Consider the following 22220-nt stretch of genomic DNA (forward strand, 5'->3'; position numbering starts at 1 on the left):
AGTTATGCAGAGGGTGGGAGGGGCTTTAAGGGAAGATTGTACATGCTTGCATATATTTACAGGGATTCTCTCCACATCTACTGACTTAAAAAAACCCTCTATTATTAAACAGTTTGAAAATTAATTTTTTTCCTTTTTGCAAAATTAAAATCAACCCTCAAGGATTAATTGCATATAAAAAAGAAACCTATTTTACAGCACTGACTAGTATTACCTTTAAAATCAACAGGAAAAAAACCCCACATGCTGTAGTATTGTTTGATAAAGCAAAAATCGCCCACAACATAATCACCCCAAATAACCAATGTGAAGTTTTTATTTGCATGGCCAAAATATCTTCCTTTTGTTCCCCTGCAACTTTTATTTCCCTTAACACGCTTCAAGGTTTTTGCTGCAGAAGGAACAAGATGCAACACTGCATACTTCCTTGAACAACCACTCCCACAACACCTAAACATTTAACAGATGTAGCAAATGACAACACCATGAACGGGAAAAAACTAAGTTCCACCATTCAACATGGTCTGCAACAGCGTCTTTAGGGCTGGCTGAAGTGGGCAACTTCACTTTAGAAGGTCATTTCCTCCTCATTTCTTTACAGTGTTGGTGGTTTCAATCCATACTTCTTTGCAACTTCTGTCTGGGCATAGGCAGCATCACACAGCGAGTAGAGGTGGGCCATCTCCATTTCAGATTTGGCCAGGTTGATAGCTTTGTTGAACATTTCAATGGCTTTATCCAGATTACCTCTGAAATAAACCAAAATGCAGTCAAATTAAGACTGGCAAAGCAATCTCTTCATCTCTACAGCATCTTTTTTTCCTTCAGGACTTATGGTCTCTACTACTAACAGCTTAAAAGGACTCTGGGAGGAACTACCACGAGAACTTGTGATGATGATGAGCAAACTGAGAGGAGCTGTTACCAAGCCTAAGCAACTAAGACAGCTGTTTTACAGCCTTCCTCTTGAGAGCCCCCATGGATTGCAGTGGGGGATAAAGTGTTCTCCACAGGACACCAAGTTTCCTACAAAGATAATGCTGGGACAATTTAATTAACTCTCATCTCTCTTGAAAAGAGTTTGTATACTTAAGACTAAAACTAGCAAAGACAAGAGCTCACATTATTTAAATAGGAAATGTTTGTAAAATTTCTTATGGCAACAGTTTAACTGTCTGCCTTTTTGATGGACTAGACATGTAAAAAAAGACCCTACTATACTCTCAGCTACACCCCAAGTTTTTGCCCAATTGTAAAACGATGCATGGTTACAGAATAGTGCATTAGTCTTTCCTCTTTACCCTGTGAGCTTGGAAACTGCAATCATGTTGGCATTAAACCCAAATGGTCAGGCTTCAGAGTATAGCTCAGGATCCTCAGTACAAAAGGTCCAGTAAGATATGTTTACTGACTACATTAAAAACACAGGAAGCTGAGTAATAATTAAGGAAGTCACTTTAAATGCTGAAGGAATGTATTTAAACATGCACAGACTCATCTGCATGTTGTCCAGAAAGTATGAAATAGGTGAACATGGGAACTCATCACATCGTAAAGCAAAATTATGCCCCAGAGAAAGGAAAGCCTTCCCTAACAATTACAGAACAGAAATCAGGACTTCGGGTAAGAGCTGACCTCGCACAGCACTGGGGAGACGATCTTATGAAAAGCGTAAGATCCATGGGGAAATCTAAAGGACTGCTTTAATTTCAAAAGTAACTAAGAACTCTTAACGCTGCAATTGAACACTACCTTTGCACTTCAATCGTTCCCATGGTTTCATATGCAAAATCACATTTGTTATCAATTTCAATGGCCTTGCTTATGAGTTCTAACCCTTTGTCTAAATCTTGCTTCCACTGGAGCTGAAGTAAACTGGAAGAGAAAGAGAAAATTTAGAACAAATTTCACATACTCCTCCCATAACTAAGATCATTTAAGTCAAAAAAAGAGATCCCAAATATTCACAATTTCTAATGCAAGGATGACAGTAACTTCACTGCTTTTAAAAAAAATGTATATGTGAAAGTCACTTTCAATAAGCCATGTTTTCAGCTTAATGAGTCTAAAGATAAATTCCTCTCAAGACAACTTGATACAAGTTGCTTGACAAAAGAGAAAACTTCAGCACCAAGTTTAAATTAAACAGGACTAAAGTCAGAGTCATATACTTCAAGTAGATACTCAATTAGGAATGAACACTAATAAAACTTTACGGAAACTTATTTACAGTTTAGTCAAGAGAAACTATAGAAATACATATAACAGCACTAAGCTGTTTTCACATAGTTATTTCTCCTGGCTAAGCTTCTAAACACAAACATTCAATTAGGGTTGATTTATCTAAACGTGGCAACTGCTCTTGACCAAAAAGATCGCAAACTCAATACATACCCTTTATGAACATATGTAGTGGCATTGTCTGGCTCAAGGTCAATGCATTTATCATACATTTCATCAGCCTTGCCAAACTGCTGTTGATCAGTTAGCGCCTGAATCAAAACAGAAACCTATACATCAATATGCAACCAAAACATGTACTCCGCACTAGGCTAATTCTAATTAAAACTATATTGACTACGTGAGATTGGATATAGCTGTCTTATCGTAAAGCAGGCCAGGCACACCAGTTACCAGAGTTAAGTTTCAGAATTGAGGCTTTTTAGAAGAAAGCTGCTAGGCTTTAAGTGTAAAAATTACTGATCACAGTATCATCTATAATGGGAGATCCACAAGCAACATAACAAGTGTACTGCAAGTAACTCTGTACCTGCAAGTCTCAACTTCTTTCTTTTTCAAATGTACTTCTTTCATAAAGAAATGCATCCATACTGCCTACCTACTTAAAATCGGAACATCTCATGCTTTGCACTAGAACCAGCAGCACATTTCCTTAGAGAAGAAATGACAGTCTCTGTTACAAGTGTACTCTGAATATCTGTACTAAACTCTGCTCAACTACTGTATGTCATTTGTAGCAGAATGAAACTGTCACCCTAGTTCCACACATTTAACTCCCAAATTACAATCCCTGATGTCCATCAAGTGAGATGCCACACACATGCAGGAATTCAAGGGGAAGCGTATGCCTGACCTCTGTCTCCTAATAACCACCCCTGACTCTCATCACTTACATTCTGATCCACCAGTTCCCCTCTACTTCCTCTATCCAGAGCACACATACCCATAAATTCAGGTAGCTTACTGAAGACAGCATGTGTTATCTCAGAACTTATTCTCAAAGATCTTCATATATTATTTGATGAAATGTATGCTATCCAAGATAAAAGGTGCAAGAAAATGCAGCATTTTCTTTAAGAGAGAGAAAAATGTACCTGAGCATAGAGTGCATAGCCTTCAGCACACTTCGGAAATTTTTTTATGACATCTTCAAAGCCTTTCATGGCTACTTGCACAGGCAAAGGATTATTTCCTGTATAAGCTTGGCGGTACTATTCAAGAAAGAAAAAGAAAAAAAAAAAGGGAAAAAAAAAGAAAAAAGGAAAAAAATGAAACAGCACAAAAAAAAGCGCCTCATTAAGTCTCTACCCACTTCCCCAAGAGGTGCACGCATCATAACAATTACCACTTCCACAAGATGACATGCCTGTATATCCTACCAAATCTGTCTTTAGGAACCTACAATGCATCCAAGTCTCTGGTAGAGTGGACTTGGACAGAAGAAAGGGTGAAGGAGGAAGCCATAAGGCCAATAACCTCCCTCTATTTCAAAAGCCTAGAAATTCCAAGCCTAGATTTCCTCCTTGTTCACACCATGCAAAGCTGTCCTCAGAAGATTCCTGCACGCGGAGGCATTGTACTAGCTTGAAATAGTTTGTTTCCAGTTTCTTGAAGATGATAATTTTCAGCAATGTTAAAGGTTTATTTAAATAATTTTTTGTGATAAAATTAGAGCAACAATTTTTGTTCCCCTACCACAAAACAGCAAAGATGACCTACTGTATGAATAACAAACATTGCAAAATGAAAGCAGCAAACCCTTACTCCAACTAAAGAAACTGTGCATTCTTTACCTTATTAAAAGATATTGAGATGCTTGCTGTCCTACTTTTCCATTAAATTGGAATAAAACAGAGAAACACAGTATGTTTTCCAGAACTCTAAAAAGAAAAGGCACCCAGATAAACACCAGCATGTTACCTACCAGGGCGAAACATTTCTGTGCTTGAGCCAAAGCAGAATCGGGTCGCAATCGGATACATTCATCAAAGTCTTCCACAGCCTCTTCAATTTGGTCAAGCAGGATTTTCAGCTAGCCAGAATGAAAGAAAATCCTATTTCTGTATTTAATGTGCGCTTCAGACACTTACATGTTAATTCAGTTAGCATCAGTTACTCACATTGCCTCCAGTTCAGTTTTAGAACTGCCTAGAAACCTCTAAAACCGGTAACTAAAAAGCACTGCCACAAAATAACAGAGCCACCAGTGAAACTTTGGCCTTGGGCACAAAAAGGCAATGTCCATATGTAAGGAACTGAGAATGCTTGCATTTTAGTCTGTTACCATTACTGCTTTAACATTATGTCCAGTCTCCAAAACTATGCCGTATTTTCTCAAGTCTCTTTGTCTTGCTGTAGTTAATGCCTGTGGACTATTTGGATATCAAAACATTTTGGCTCTCCCAGCTTGCTTTTCAAGCCTTTTTTTTTTTTTTTTTGACATTCTTATTCCTCCCCAAGAGTGGAGCTCACTTCATCATTCTCTTACTTCACTGTGAAGCTACTGTAAAACATTAGTTTTCAATCTGCAGAAAACTTTGATTGCCTTCAACATGTAATGCCATTCTTATTTCTGAGCACTAATGAGATCTAACGAATTCCTGGAGAGAGGGCACTTGATCCATGGAATTCTTCCTTATGGACACAACTTAGCTTATCTGCATACGGTAGTATTTCCTTTTTCTTTCAGCATCTTTTATATTACAGCTTTGTGGAAGCAGGCCCTTCTAGGCCTATAAATTAGTCACAGACACAGCAGTGTCACAAGCCAGAGCGGGATGAACTGAAGAGATACAAGTCTAGGCCGCAGTGCTGCAGATGCTGACTTATCAGCAACACACGTTACATCTGCTGTAACAAAGTTTCTTTGTATGCAGATGCTGCTCTGCCCTATCAGGCCCCTTCACAGAGCAGCTTATATCTGCTGTAAATGTATATAAGCCCTAGTACTTTTAAGTCAGAATTCATATTGATAGAGGGCTGAACCTCTGTTGCTTTGTGTTCTTTCCTATAGCTACAGAAATAAACCGCTTCTGCCTGACCTGAACCTGCAGATTAGACTGCCTGTTTATTCCGCAACAGTTCCAAAGAAGGAGTTGACATTTTTCTGCCACAAACAGTACAAAGTGTTTCCAATGATGTACTGATCTTTATTTTTCTTTTAGTATATACTGAAATATTCAAGTATTGGGACAAAATCTCTAATGTTTCTTACTTGTCCTCGATGGTGGTAAACATCTGCATTCTGAGGGTCAATATCAGCAGCCATGTTAAAGTCTTGAGTGGACAGCAGAGGTTGCTGCTGCTGCATATACATACTTCCTCGTTTGATCAGAGCATTAGCTCTGAGCTGTAAAAAAAGTTCAAAGAAGCATTAGCCACTCCAACATTCCTGCAGATGTAAAGCTTTGTTACAATTACAGTAAATTTTTCATTTGACTAGTTTCTCCCACTGACAGATTTCATTCGTTCTAAGCAGGAATAAAGTTCACATTGACTCTAAATGAACGAACTCCCTTGCTTAATTTCAAATATGTCAGCCTATGCTTCCATCTCAGTGGCTTTTCAACCCCCCAAAAAACCTTTAGAAGACAGGTTCCCTATGCTTACAAATATATCAGTATTTTTTGAAGTAGTTCAATATGCAAGTACAATTAATTTTTTTCTTTTTCTTTTTCCTCTGATTTTTGTCTCTTTTTTTTTTTATGAACTGATTTTTCAGACTGGATAAGCCTCCAATTCATTTAGCTTCCTCTGTACTTTAGTTTGTACTGCTTAGCACAGCTGTCTCAAAAAAACCCAACCCCTTGAAAAACAATTTGTCAGGAATAAAAAGACGAAATGGTAAATAAACCAAACACTCCCATTGAAGTATGTGAAAACTTGGAAAAACAAGCTCTTGAACTATATTGCAAGTTTATCATCTAACTTCTACATTTTCTCAACCCAAACTACAATCCAGTTGTGACAGATTCTTACCTTCACATTTGCATCTTCCATGCTGATGACCTGATCCAGGTCTGGTTTGGCAGCATTTGCATTGCCAATAAGTAAGTAGAAAGTAGCTCGCAGAAGCAAAGCTTCTGCCATGTATTTTCCCTTTGCTTCAATTTCTTTTGTGCTTTCACTGATAATTTTGTCATAGTTCTCTTCTTCCATATATTGTTTTGCTCTCAAATAGCCAGAGCTGTAAATGATGTAAGAACAGTTGTATATATACATGCATTTACTGAACACTGCAACTTCAATTCAGACTTTTCATTAAATCGTAACAAGTACTAACTTTTGCTATACTCAGTTACAACACCAGCATTATAAGTAAAGTTACAAATATTCCTGGATGGAGCCATCACAGACTGAAAACAATTTCGACAAAAAAATGCCCAAATTACATTGGAAATAAAGAAGAAAAAATGTTTTAAAGCTCTTAACTTCAGCTTCATTTGTCCCTTGAAATTTTGTTTGCACATTAAGAACAGTGATGATCTCTGCCTTAAAACAAGAGGTCTAGGATGAAATTCCAGGTCAGAAAAGCAAAACATTAAACCTAGCAATGTGCAGTTTATGTGTGGAAGAAAGGATTTTGCAGCAAAAAATACAGTAAGCACTGCTTTGTCCTCAGCTAAGTGTCCTGGATTCAGCAAATCTGCCTGTAGATCAGGACATTCTATCTTACTTTAAAAAAAAAAAAAAAGTTCACAACGCTGTATGCAATGGTTGTCATACTGACAGCAGTAATATCTTCCAAAAATAAACTGGAAAACAGCATAGTAAGTTAAAGTACTATCGATGCGGTGCTCAAACTCAACTCGAAAAAGCTAAGCTTTTCTTTGTCAGAACAAGCCTCTCATTTATGTGCAATTTGGTTCCAGAAAGATCAAACACCTGTCGGCCTCAGTTGCTGTAAATTCATTGTTTTATTAACAGAGACCCTTTTCCTAGCTTGTCTTCTCCCTTCCAATCCAAAGACTAACTTGCTCTCTTTCTTAGAAACTCTCCTTCAGTATAAAACATTCCTTTCTCCAGGAGCATCATTCAGCACTATCCAGTCCTCCAATCTCCTAAGCTTTATTATGGTACTGTAGTAAATATTCAGCAGATCTTCCCAATCTTAGTATCCTTCCTCTGTATAGTGGATGAAAGCCACCTCCAGTTTGGAACTAGCTAGTCAGCTTTCATAAAAGTTTCATTTTTAATACTGTTCTCATTTCTTAAGCTCACTTTATTACCACAGAATTTGCCAGGTACTACAAAAACCAACAGCAAGTTACACTGAGCAGAATGTCAAAAATCACTGACAACTTAATTCCAATACCAAACAATTCCCAACTGTACTGTACTCACTTTTCTTTTACTTCAGAAGCCTCTCCCTCCTTATCCTTATCTTCATCTGATTTCTCACCCTTAAGCAAAGGTTGGGAGATTATATCATCTGTGAAAGAACTGAAGTAGGATTTAATGAACTGTGGTGAGGGCATCAAAGGCTCACGATTCTGAAATGGAGAAATGTAACTTCAAGTCATTAGATGGTAAGATCAGATGGTAAATATGGAAATGGGTAAACAAATGTGATTATAAAAAAAAATTAATTCATGAAAGAACTAATGTATGACTTTCCACTGTCTCATTTGATAGTCTGATATTTTTGATTTGACACTTTGACATTTCGGGATTATTTAAGCTTCAGATCACAACACAATACCCATCACCAGTAGAAATAAAGTGAAGCTATTCAAACGAGGGGGGTGATAGTATCTTTCTGCATGTGTGGTTAGAAATGAGGACTCTTAGGATATCATAAGACATTGGGGTGGGTGTTCTAAAGCAGTATGTGTCTGCCCGAATTGGGTGAAAAACGCAGGCTGGCAGTTTAAGCTTAAATTCTGAATGGCAATTTGCCCTTTTGTCTAACTTGTCCAAGAGAAGCTGCTGTCTATCGTTACAATGAAGACTAATGAGGCAATGTCCTAATTCTACGTGGAGCTTGGTCCAGATACCACACATTTGACTTGAAGTCCCAGAAGTACCTCTCAGGTACAAAATCTTAAAGATATTTCTTGCTCAAAACGAACACTGCACAAAAGAATTACAGTTCAATGTCTCCTGCAAGGAAAGTCTGAATGCACACTTCTGAGTGTCTTAAGTTATACCATAATACTACCTATTTGAAGCACACCTATTTTATCATGCTACCACCACCACACTAATAGCACAATTCATTTTTGTTACCTTGATACCACAGCTTTATGTAAGTTTCTATAGGAAAGAAATTCAGCATCTCAAAACCAACATGAATTTCAGTACTTCAACCATCATCATAAAAAACAAGCAAGAATGTTTTAATAACAAGTGAGAATGTTTTAATGCCCATAGCAACTTTTTTTGTAAACCTACAGCCACTTAAAATGACTGCTCCTGGCTACCCCAATACTTCCATAGTTCTCTTTTCTGCAGTTTCCAAACATTGACGCAGACATCTGAGTGCCAAAACAGAAAAGTACAAGTATGAGCACCTTTTTACAAAAATGGAACAGAAACAGCCTGCAACTGAATGCCACAAATAATCTGTGGTATTTAGGAGATGAAGGCATATTTTTCATGGCTGAATCAGGAAGTCTGACCACTAATAAAAAGATGTGACTTTGCACTGCATCATTTTTTCTTAAGCAACGCTTTTTTGCTTTTCGTATTTTTCAAAAAAACCCCAACCGACCCAACAAAAAACACCACACAAACAAATCCCCAACCTTTAAGCAGTATTATTTTACTCATTTCTAAAACTTAGGAATTCTGCTGTCAACTTTATCTTTCCTACATGAAATTTCTACTTATAAAACCAAGAATAACTTGGGGGGAAGAGTCCTCAATCATCATTCATTATGCATGAAACCAACATTTTTTCAGTTATTACTTATAAACCTTCCTATCTCAACACACATACCTAACACAACCATCTGACGTGCAACTGAACATTTTGCTACTGCCGTTCCAACATATCCTGTTTCCATGATGTTGCAAGTCTAGAAAAGCCCCATGTAGGGCAGCACACCAACTTAGGGTGTCTCCTGAATGTCAAAATAAATTTGATTATTAAAGGGAAACAATCATTAGAAACAGACCTCTCTTCCCTGCTGAGGTTTCAAAAACTTTGGACAGATCCCAAAGGAAAACATCAGTACAACAGTAGCTTTGTACAAAACCGTTCAAGTCAATTCTTACACTACAGCAGATGAAGACAGTGACTAGCATACAACAATTGACAAAATACCAACAATCTATTTCAACAACTAGTCAGGTGAAATTAGAATTTGTCAGCAATATCACAAGTCCTACCTTGTATTTCTCTTTGGCCTTTTCTTTTCCAAGAAGTTTAAGAACTTTATCAGCTAATAACATACTTTGCTGGTTTTGGAAGGCTTCTAAAATGCAGACTGCAGTAACATCTAGGAAACAACATACAAAAGTGAGATTAAAGACAAATTGATAATCACTGGAGTACACTAAAACGTGCCACTGTTACAATGAGTCACCACCAATCTAATACATGTCCTGTTTGAAGGTAAAAGCCTCTGTTTCCAGTTTGCTGTATGTACCGTGTTTTCCAAAATGCAAATTTGTATCCAAAATGATCTCCTTGCCATAAAAGGACTTTCTGACAGTGAATGAAAGAAATTACATTTATTTTTATCTAGAGACAAACACACTTAGATGAACAGTGAAAATGTATACCTCCAGCAGGGACTTTCACAATTTTGAAACTTTGAGGATAGCAATTACATTCATATTATGTGTGCATTAAAAGTGCTAACACAGCTTCTCTTCTGGGACTGGTCCCAATTTTTTACTTTGAAAATTCGCATTCAGTCCCATCACATCTTGCTTCTTACTCAGTTTAAGAAACCTTCCCATGTTCTCAAATTTTCTTCTCAAATTTTTCTGCTCACTCTGTGACTTTGGAATGGAGCAAGTTTAAGAGAAACACCTTGCTGGCCTATTTTAAGTGCTAGCCCATATCACATCACTTTCATTCACACATAGAAGCCTCCACAAATGTTAACACATTACTGCCCGAGTCATGCTTTGCAGTGTGAAATGCGCTCTTATGGTACGTTAAAATTATTCCTCTGGATCCTGCAGTTAATGTAATACTACCCCTGATTTTCCTATTTAATTTTTGCTTAAACATCAGTGAAGATGGACAGAGTTTGGACTTGAAATTCTAACAGTGTATTGTTTGAATACACTTGAAAAAGCAAGTATACTTACCCTGGAGTTTTAATATAGTTGTTGTAATTCTACACTGCTATAAGTACTATTATGCCATCATTTATACAGAAACTCCCCGCAACTCTGGCTGGCATGGTCAAGAAGAACATTGGAGTTGCCAGGAAAACACACTACACCCAGAAAGAGCCTGAAAGATAGTGTGCAGTAATACTGTGCTACACGACCTTAGCAGACATGCTTTGCCCAAAGTGGGCAGCTGTAAACTAATGTGCGGACTTGGGTGAACCAGCAACATTTTCTCAAATTATACTGCCATGCACCGCAGGAAGGTGTTCTTGTGGGGTGGGGTGGCATTTTTTGGTTTTGCTTTCCTCCACTACATGGACATACAAAATTCCTGGAATTTTACTGGCCATATGTGGTTGGCAGGTAAAAGCAGTATTGTATTAGAAAACCAGTGTAGTTCAGAAAAAGCAAGTAATTTTCAGATCTGAAAAAACTGCAAGATAAAAATCAAACACAAATCAAGGCTGAAATCGCTACAAACATTACTGCTACTAACATTAAAAAGGAGTTAGACTTAAAAGCTATCCTCATATGGCAGGGACATAATCCTTCTTGGGGGTTTTATTAAGTCAGTTTATCGCAACTACATGAGGTTTAGATTTTATTACAGCACTCTGGAAATGCAGCAGTTAGTCAATTAGTGATTGCAACGGTCTACAAGAAATTATCTAAGTAGTCCTTTTCTAGTCACTATGGTCTTACAGGGCAGAAAGGCATTCTGTCAGCAGATAAATAAATAGATAGATAAATAAAATTTCTACACCTTATTTACCTTCTAATTTAGCAGACCTAATTCTTAGCTGTTACGCATAATGAAACTAGTTTAACAGATTTGCCAGTCAGAGCCTTGCCTTATTTTCTGTCCTTCTTTGATAATGAGTGCAACTGAAAATTTCATTTGCATTTTAAAATTACATCAGCAGGAGATTTCACTTGATGAAATTTAAATGGATCCTTTCAAGCAGTTTCCCTTAGTTCAAAAGGGCTCTCAGACAACACACTTGATCTTAGTTCTCCTTAATTTTCCTGGCTTCTCAGTCACATCTTCCTCACAGTTCAAAATGTATTCTGTTAGGAACAGTATTTGGAAGGATTTGACAACAGTAGTTTCTGCCAAATACACAGTATTAATATTAAAAAAAAAAAAAAAAGGTTAAATCCGTTCCAATTTTCATAACAGTTATACATCAGAACAAAATGCTGCTGAAGCTCTTTTCCCTTTCATATCTGCCAAATGCATTTAAATGACTAATGTTCTTGTTTCTGACCATGTATCTCCACCTGCAAAAACACCTTGTTTTCTGTAGTAGCACCATTTATCTAAAACAAACAGGGAAGAAAGTGTGTTCACTGTATGTAAGTAGAATGACTGTTGTCTGGGTTATCTGCTCAGCACGTTAGATGAATTCTATTCTAAAGTTTATGGAGTTTCTTGGAAAAAGAACACCTTGAGTGGCTAAAGTAACATTAATTTCTCAGCAGCTATTTCAAATATAAGCAGATGACAGCTTGAAAAATGGTAAAAAGTTTCTTCTTACAAGAGAAGAAAATGTATTTGCAGTAGCTATGAAGGGGTTTAAATAAATAATTCTGTATTACTGTAGTTACAGAAGTAAAAACAAAACAATCCCAGAAGTTATCATCTCCAAAGCGCCTGAGCTAATCCAGTTTTAGTATACACATCAAGAGGCACTCACCTTCTAAACATTCCTTCTTATTGTCTAGCTTCTCATGAGCCTTTGCACGTCTGAAGAGAGCTTTTACATACTTAGGATTAAGCTCAACAGCCTTTGTGCAGTCTTGTGCCACTTCTGTCCATTTTTGCTGCGGGTAGAAAAACACCACAATGAGAGAGGCCCTACTCAGCTGCATTATATTAGCTTTCCACGACCAACTCCAGGGTCATGCCCACCTAACAGTAGTTGCAGTTCCCAGGGCTCTGGTTCTACCTGCTTGCTTCTATTTCTGCAAGTTTCTCAGTAAGAAACTGCCAGGCACCACTGGAAGCCACCTGCACCAGAAGAGCCACAAAACAGAAAAGGAATTCCTACAGAAAAATGAAACCAGACAGTTGTACAAAAGCATATGGGAGAAGATAATGAGTTGATGCGAAATGCTTGCAGGAGGTAACATTGGGACTGAAAGACTGGTACAAAACAAATAGGAAAAAAAAGATGAAAACATAATGAAAACCAACAAACAAGTTCAACAAAGTGCTAAAACGCTTCTTAAAAAAAAATATTTCAGTTTACTGCACTGTGTTACTACAAAGGGATAATAAATGAATATGTAGGAATAGAGCTTGTCAAGGGTGTTAAGAACTTAAAATCCATTTATCTGCAAAATTGATTATCAAAACAGGCTTTTTCAATAACTGAAAAAGAGGAATACATACATTTGGGATTCATTACAGCATGGATTAGTGTTACAAGTAGTATTTGATTATACAAGAACTGTTCTATCTCTTCTCTAAATTTCAAGACTAGATTCCCCTAATCACACAGTCTCTCACTTGATACTTCAGACTGTACAAAGCCAATTTTTTCACTCTTTTATACAGCTCACCAACTTGACCTTTTAAGCAAATTGACTGATACCATAATAAACAATACTGGTTGACTTCCAAAACTAATATCAAGTCTACTTAGCTATCAATTAAATGTTACTTCCACATATGCAAAATTTAGGCTTTAGTAGGATTTCTGTGATTTTTGTTTAATTTTTGAAGTAGCATCCTTCCAAAATATTTGGCCTTTCACCTAACAGTTAAAGAAACACTCTAGTAGAGAGAAACAAAATTAACTTATATACAAGAGAATTGTTCCCAAGGATAAGAAATTAAAACCTTGTCTTACAAGAAAGGAACACATAAGAATCACGTAAGATAGACTGAGAATAGTTAACAGAAAATAATTTTATTTATATGCGCAGAAGTATAATGAGCTAGTAAAAAACAGCTGCAAGCAGCAGCAGCATCCTGTTGTGCAGGCAGCAGATATCACCACCTGGGATCTTACAGCGGACAACTGACAAACTACACAATTTACTTTTTAAAGTAAACACATAATTATCTTTAATTTCTTACCAGTTGTTCATAGGCAGCTGCTCTATTTTGATAGAAGGTAGAAAGATCAAGGTTTTTCTCAGGAGGGCACAGGCTAATAGCCTCAGTGTAACACTGAATAGCTTGCTCGTATCTTCCTGCTTTAAAATATTTGTTTCCTTTGTTCTTGGCTGCTTGGGCTCTATCAAGGGGGCTCTGAAAAAGAAAGCGATGGGTCAGTTCAAATAAGAAAAGCATCACCGCATGCAAGCTACGCACTTAAGGGCTGACCTTCAAAGACCTAAAATGAATCTGAGTGGTAAACTCTAGCTTAGACTTGTGAAAATCTCCCTCCTTCCACTTCCTGGAAAAACACAACAGATATTTTTACAAGTATATCAGATAGGAGACAAACTTTTCAAAAGATTCACTACAATGGTTTAAACAATGCAGTGATTTCTCTTTCGAAAGCTAAACAGGTTTTGATCTCACATGACTGGTGATCAGAAGAACCAATGAGATCTTATTTCTCCAAAGACCAAATATGTGAAGATAACAAAGCCGTCTAAGCAATTAAAATAGGAAAAATTTCTTACTGAAATACATATAGCCTATAAGACCAAAACTGACTTAGCACATTATGAATTAAATATGGAAAACGCTTTCCACAAAGACCTAATGAGCAAGACAAATAAAACCTGCAGGGAAGAGAAAGATGTTCTGCCTTCCATACACTAGACAAATTAACTAACTTTACCGCTAACTCCTCTACAGCTTCACACAACCTGCTTCATCCAACCGCTATTACAAAAAGCTGGACCATCGTGGTCTGTCATTTTTAGCAGAGGATGGAAAACTTTGCCAATTGGCTTGTGACGTTGCTAAATGAATCTTTATGTTCTCCACTGTCTGTTGACCATCTGCATTTCTGCAGAAACCAACATTGCTACCTGTAACCCCTAGATTTACAGATCAGTTATCAAATGTTGTGGTTTATAAGGAACCAGATGTAAAAAGCCTCTCTATCAAAGGGGTATGACTCACATTCAAGAAATACAAAGCTGCAAAAGATGCCAACATTCACCTTCTGGATTTCTGCTCCTCTTTCAGACTAGCTTCAGGGATCAACATTTTGGGGCAGTTCAGACTAACCTACCAGGCCGAAATGAACAGAGGTATGAGCACACATGCCATCCTACCAACCTCTCTGAGGAGGGAAAGAGTACAAACCAGGGACAGTAATACCTTAAACAATAGCTGCAGGATTCACCACATCTCACCTGTTGAATCACACACACTGAAAAGATCATGTAGGATTTGCTGGTAACTGTCAATGCTGCTCTTTGACCATACTTCTGCCTCCTCTCCCCGCCCTATCCACTGCCAGCGTCAAACACCACCCAGACTGCTATAAGACAAACTTCAAAGCACCTCTACATTTCACCAGACTGCTTCCCTTGATGTCTGCTCATTTCATGACAGTCTGGTCATTTTTAGAATCTAAATGGTTTTTAAAACTGAAAACCTGAAGGGAATCCAGGAGTAGCTGTACAACCTCTCTTTTAAGGCCTGGTTTCTAGTCACACCACGAGAGAATCAGACAATGGGTGCCAGCCTTAGTTCCTACATAAAAATGGGCATCCAAATAGAATAGAAATATCCTACAGGCACTCTCCTGATGAGACTTACCAGTGCAACCATATAAGGGAGAGAATTTCTTATATATCCCTACTGCCAGAAAAGCTCTTCTCTCACCGGCCACCAATCACCGGGCTTACAGGAAATCAATCTGCACCATCTCCATTGTTCACAGAACAAGATAATCTGCAGGGCTTTTACATTTTTGTTCTTTAATGATTTAAATTCAAGTTGATAAAAGATTCTTAACTTCACCCCTTTACATACAGTGTCCGTAACTCTATGGATACACAAACCAGAATTAGAGTACAAATGTTTTTACTGAGAGCCAAGTAACTGTATATTTGATTAGTCATTTCTTTAAAACTCAAAGCAAGTCTGAAAAGGTTACATTTACTTCAAGTATGTCCTAAATTTAGCTCCCAATACAACAACTCTTCTTTTTTAACTAAGGGAAGGGTTATGCACATGCAGCAGACAAACTTAAATGCATGAAAGTCAGCTTGAATTTTTCCTCCTGCAATTTCTACAGCAACCACCACTAGAAAGGTCTTTGTGAAATAATCTACAAAATTCAGCACTGTTCCAATTTACTTGGTAACAAAACAAAAAACACAAGATGTGGGCCATGTTGTAACATTCAGACTATGTTCCCAGTTTGAAAATTATTTAAAACTGCAGAGATTAAGCCTACACTGCAACTAGATTACTACTTTATGATCACTGCCAATTCCTTTAGCCCAGGGATCCATCGCCCCAATATGCGCATCAGGCTGACTAGTCCATCTCCATTCTTTGTACTCTGACAGCCCTGCACCGCAGTCCCTGCATAAAGACACATGCTACAGATGAGGACTGTAATGGCTGCTCCAGTGTTAGGTGTGGGACAAGAACTGTAACTGGAAGGAAGAAATCTGTAGTTCTGGGGCTATCACTGGTCCTCTGCTGGTTCTTGGGAAGCATGAAGTCTTCAGACAAGCCTAAGTGCATGCAACAGGGACCAAAAGCTTTAGAAAGTATGGGCATGATGCCACAGGAAAACCCCTTAAAGTTAGTAACTGTGTTATCACAGTGAGCTTTGAATAACAGTAGTAGGACCACAGACCACACAAGCAATTACACAGAAATGAATCATCAAATAGATGCTAACTATATGGTTACCCTCTGCCCCAAGCACTGCATGGTGCAAGAAATTTGGGGGTAGAGAGTCAGGAGTTAGAGCACAAGATGCTATCATGTAACAAAGGCAGCAATAATGTGCATGGCAAGAAAGAAATCAACTTTTTGTTTGTTTGTTTGTTTATGCTGCCTTCAACTAGACTCCTAGCTCTTAGATGCTTTATCCCTGCAACCTTAGCCACACTGTTCTGCTATAGTCCGCAGTATGCATACCGTACACCATTGAATTGAATGGCCAACATTTTAAACACAAAGGCTGATACAGCTCTGTATCATCAATAAACCCATTCTGATAAGGACTTACATGAAAAAATAAAGTCCCTTAGCATCTCATACCCATGGAAAATGAATCCCACACAGACTGTACAGAAATTGTGCATTAAACATAACAAAATATTGTATCTATGTCTTGAAGCCCAAATGCTTATAAAACACAATGCCATGTTTCAAATTCAAACCTTTTCTAAATAATGATCCTGATGAGATTTATTTTCTTAGCAATCATGAAACTCTGCTACCACAGAAAACATAGCAGAAAATACTGGATTAATTTTCAGCTTTGGTATATAACTGATCAGCTGACAGAACAAAACAAAAAATATAGCTTTCATTTTACTTTTGTGGAATTTTTAAGAATATTCATAACCTTTTTGGTTTGGGTTTTGTTGTTTTTTGTTTTGTTTTGTTTTTTCTTTTCAAAAAAGCTTGAAAATTTGTTTAAATTACATATTCAACTTAAATAACTGCAGTATAACCTGATGAAGCCAAATCCACTAAAAAGCTAAATTTCATGAGTCTCTTCTTTAGCTTTGGTATGCTTTTGTTATTTGTTGTTGGAGATTTTGTTGTTGGGGAGGTAGGGGGGTGTTGGTTTTTTCAAAAAAAAAAGGTATTAAAGAACTCATGTCGCTTTATATGCTGCAATACCTTTTCATAACAGCACAAATAAAAATACAGAAATTAATTCTTAACATAAGATCAGTTTTTGAAAGTTTGTCAAGCCTTAGATTTAACCCTGATGAAATTTTAAAGCTGCTGCTTCTCAACCCTCCGGTCCTTCTCAATTGCTACATTAAAGATGGACATAAATACAAAACTCATTATGCAAACAAACTTCAGGTACCTCATGCACAGTAACCAACAAACCTCACAACTTCTTCTTCCATTTCTTGAAAATGTAATAATTCTAGACATTACTTTCCAATTTCACAGCTTCTCCTCACCTGACCCACTGCCATTCTATGTGGTGCACTGGACATTTTTTGTCCCTAAGGTGAAGATCCACACAGAGCAAGAAAAACTCAAAGTTTGTCATCTTCTACTCAAAGAATCTGTGCAACAAGCAAACCAGCTCAATAAAATGAATGGAAGTTCATAATCAATTACCGGCCAAGGTAGTATAAACAAATGGCTCAGAAATTATCTGCAGTTACATAAAAAATAACATCTCAATACTTAGGACTGCTTTCAGCAACTGTTCACTAGCACTAACAGAGTTTAAGCCAAAGGACACTTGTGTATTTGAGAAGCACTCAGTTATCTCGGTAACTAAACAAGCAGATTGCTAACTGTCTAAAGACTAGACAGCACTGACAAAAATTTCTTAACTGTTACTTTAACCTTGGCAAATGTGCTTTCCTCACAAAACGTTCAGAAATTTCATGCAAACAACAGCAACTTAACAGCAAGAGACTGCCAGCTGTGAGAATAATAAAGCTTGGTAACCTCCAGTAATGCCAATATGGTTGAACTAGCAGTTCAGAAGTTTATATATTTGAGGGAGATTGCAGAACAAGAAATTTGCTGCCAGTCAATGACAACAGTGATTCACAACAGAGGCACGAGCAGTGAGTTTCAGCATTTTCTTTTGGTTGAAAAGGATTTGCGTGAGCCCTTGTCTGACAGATGACATGGAGAGGGACTTACTGTTTCAGCCATCTTAATTCATCAACTTGCAAAAAAAGCCCTGGTCTAGACCTCTTTCTTCACCAAGTGAGAGGATCCTCTTGTTGAGGCACTAAAGAGAATGTTGTTTTCTGAATACTTGCTGCTACTGAATACCTACCTTCCTCCTTCTTTTTGACTAATGTTCATCTCAAGTCTTATCTCAAACCTATACTGAAAGGTATTAACCAAGTATAAATGGTTTTAAGCTTCTCCTTAGCACTAAAAACACTATGAGAAAAAAGTATGTCCACGTGAGCTTAAGACTTGAATTCAGAGCGCAAGCAAGGAGGTATTATAGTTAGAAATAATTAAGCTCAAATTTACAGTACAATTTGCCAACATTTTCCATCAGTCACCTTCCTTTCAAATCAGTTTGCCGTTCACGCCTACCACAAACAAGCGAGCTGCACGTGAGCTGCTGAGAGTCTAACAATTGTTCTACGGCTATTATACACACGTTTCTACACCTGTCCACTACAGCTGGCATCAAACACAGAAGACTTCCAGTAGGTTGATAGTGAGATTTATTAGGCAACAGATGCACAGTACAACACAAATGATGTTTTACATACTTTGCTTAGATAAATCCAGAAAAAGTGTCAATATAAATATATCTAGACAAAGGGGACTAATTTGTTCATATAGTGATTAAATGTCACAGCAGTGAAATGGGCAACATTCAAAATTGCTATTAAAATAAATACTGGAAAGAAGCCATAACAGTTGGCTGTTGATCCCAATACGTGACACCACACAAGCCAAGGAGTTTGGCCACGTTCACTCACCACTGCACTCAAGTGACTGTATCCAGTTCAGAAGAAAACATGCGAAGACACTGAACTGCTGTGGACCCAAACGGATTTGTCTGCAATACACATTGCCACACAGCTGACTGAACAACTCAAGAACCTCTGCTCAATGTTTCCTCACATACCAAAACCAAGGGTTTGCCTACAAGCCGGCTGAAAGAGGTAAGGAGTGAGATTTGGACTATCACAGACTTGTGAAAGGAAGTGATTTTAACTTAGAGAGAAAAATACTGAAGCAACCAACACATTACCTCACTGACTAACCAGTGCTTGCCTCTGTCAGACAAGGAGAGTATAAACTTGCTAAGAAGTTATCATGGAATAAGTAAAAAAAATAAATTTTCAACTGGGTATCAATTAATGCAAAAAATGCAAAGCAGTTTACTTCTCCAACATATTTAAGTTATACAACATTCCCTACAAACTAAGAGAGCACATAAAAAGCAACTGCTGTTACTGAGTAACTAAAACACATTCCAACTAAATTATAAGAAATAATAACAACTTCTGTAATTAACAGATGCAATTTGACTTCCTGGCCTTCGAGTCATCCATAGATGTTGTTTTATCATCGGCACTTAACTGGTCCAAGAACACCAGCTTACTGTACTCTTGGGAAGCTGTGCTTACAGGAGAAGGAATCTCAGAAGTAGTTCAGCTTTTCCAGATATAGCACCTATGCTAAGGGCTTCTGCCAACACAACGTCAATCACAGATCACACACTTGGCCAGTGCCTCTATGCCAGGAGAATCCTTTAGTGCAGACACAGCCTGGGGAAAAAGTGCGAGGCCTCTGCAGCAGGTAAAAGTAAAGCTTGAACTGCATGCAGAACAGTAAGAAATCTGAATAAAGAACAATGAAGATTTTAGACCTGAGATATTTTCAAAGAACAAAAAAATTCAAAATAATGTCTTCAGAAACAGCGAACAGAGTATCAAAGGGATACAAAAGCTGATTTAGTGAAATGCACAAATAAGTCTGAGTCCCAAGTAACAATTATGAGTAAAAGAGTAAGTTACCTCACATGCACACAGAACTGTTGGTAGCCCATTCACTACTGACCTATGTGTTTTCTAAAAGACTTCTCTCTTGTGTTTAAACTGTGAAATGAATTATTAGCTCTTACTCCCTGTACAGATTTGTATTTAAAATCTGACTGAGTTTAAAAAAAAAAAACCTCACTGCATTAGAAAGGCAGATCAATGCAATGCAGGTAGTTAAGAAGTAAAACATCTGCAATGGCTACATTTTCAACAATATCCATAACTAATAAAATACATATGAAAACATGAAATCTACGTGGCATCAACTCTATGGATATGAGGACCAGGAAGACAATCCTCCTGACACACATAAAGCAGTCAAGGGAACCTGCAGCCACATTAATTTTGCTACTGCAGCCATATTTTGACCAGCTGGACAATTGCCTCATGTAATCAGGCAAATCTGATACCATCTTCTATAGTTTTCCTAAATAACATCCCTCATTTCTTTACAGTAAGCAATGACATTCTTCAAGGAACTCTAGACCATACCACTCAACCATACACTTATTCTTTAATGCATAGTCTTCCAGTAATTTGATTTATGGAGCACTCCAAAAGAGCTAGACATGCAATATTTTACATCAAGTGCTATATAAGGGTTTTAAATGTTTTAAGAGCTTGCTTCAAGTGCAACTACAGAATGACTACAAACCACCCAATGCTATATGCTGCAATCCAGAAACACAATCAAGAAATCCTGAGTTAACATACTAACAGCGAAGTCACTGTAGCTACACAAAGGCCACGAGCAGCCTGCAAACCAGAGCTCACACGTAGCAAGCACACTGCCATAAATATGCCAGATGCTGTTTGCAGCCACAAGCCAAAGTTACCACAGTAAACAAAGTCTGAATTTGTCCTCTGTACACTACTTGCTCAGTACTGTTGCCTGTGAAGGAACACATCAATGCATTTTTAAGTAACTGCCTCCAGGTCCAGTATAGGTTTTGCAGCTTGCTAGCGCCTGAGGATACCTATGATTCACCAGCTATGGAAGTTGCCACCCTCCTCACCACTCCCATTCGTTTCTGCCACTGCCCGCCCACTCGCTTAACACTAATCTTCATCACTGAAATGCTCAAGGTTAAAACTGACCTTTTCCAATCTCCCGAAGTTGTTTTTTTTTCTCTCCTGATCATTTCAGACAGGAAGTTTAAACCGTGGTCTGACAGTTCAGAGCACTTCAGCTGGTACACAAGAATAGAAGAAAATGCAGGAATACCTTAATGGGATTTTCTTATCAAAGCCAATCAGTTTACCAAATTCACCACTTCAAACATGCTTCTCAACTGTAATCTCACCTCAGCAATACAACATGACCATCACGATACATCTGTGACTGCAGATGTGTAGAACGTGCATCTTAGAGGCATTTTTCCACGTACAGATATATCAGAGAATCACGGATCTCATCTGGACTCTGATTTTCCATGCTGTCCTTCAAATTTTGTATAGACCATTTTACCAGAAAATTCTCAGAATGCTAACTTGCAACAGGATAAATGTAAGTTTTGAAAGCATATCTATTGAGGCAAACTCTACTCTGAAGCCTCAGTCGCTTGAACTGTATGCCTTTTGTATTTTCATGGAAAATATTTCATTTTAAAAAGATTTTAATTGTGTTTTCTTTCCACTCTGCTGTATCCAGCATCTCAGGCTAAGGTGCAACAGATCACAGACTGCCTTTTCAAAATACTATTCCTGAAAGCAACTTACTTGTAGCTACTCCCCACCGCGGAAGCAGAAGTACACTCACCTGACAGCAGCGCAGTCAGACCCACACTCACCTGCCTGATGCCCACCTCATGCCAAGATACGTTCCACAACCCACTTTTCCAAACACCCGCACTCCCAACAGACCACTGCCAACGGCAGCGCGACGAGGAGCAAGCCGTGAGCGTTTAACCGGCTGCCGGGTGCCCCGCCCGCCGCGGTTACACGGGCCTCGACCTCCCTCCCGGCCGCTTTACGCCGCGCACGAGGAGGCCGCCCCAGCCAGCGCACCGGCTGCGGCGTGGCTCTTT

General features: G+C 38.1%; 1 protein-coding gene across 1 annotated transcript; it reads right to left on the reverse strand.

Moving 5' to 3' along the window:
- Positions 1 to 302: 302 nt before the first annotated feature.
- TOMM70A (translocase of outer mitochondrial membrane 70 homolog A (S. cerevisiae)) lies at positions 303 to 14707 on the reverse strand. The gene is made up of 13 exons (XM_009891653.1): positions 14661 to 14707; positions 13868 to 13940; positions 13619 to 13792; positions 12231 to 12357; positions 9574 to 9683; positions 7585 to 7733; positions 6220 to 6427; positions 5456 to 5590; positions 4166 to 4273; positions 3336 to 3452; positions 2395 to 2492; positions 1753 to 1875; positions 303 to 749 (listed from the first exon to the last, which is right to left on the reverse strand). Exons 1-13 carry the CDS (start codon positions 14705 to 14707, stop codon positions 596 to 598), a joined length of 1623 nt encoding a protein of 540 aa, XP_009889955.1. The 3' UTR covers positions 303 to 595.
- Between the last annotated feature and the right edge of the window lie 7513 nt (positions 14708 to 22220).

Source organism: Charadrius vociferus, unplaced genomic scaffold (assembly GCF_000708025.1).
Source record: "Charadrius vociferus isolate BGI_N301 unplaced genomic scaffold, ASM70802v2 scaffold329, whole genome shotgun sequence".
Classification (NCBI taxonomy): domain Eukaryota; kingdom Metazoa; phylum Chordata; class Aves; order Charadriiformes; family Charadriidae; genus Charadrius; species Charadrius vociferus.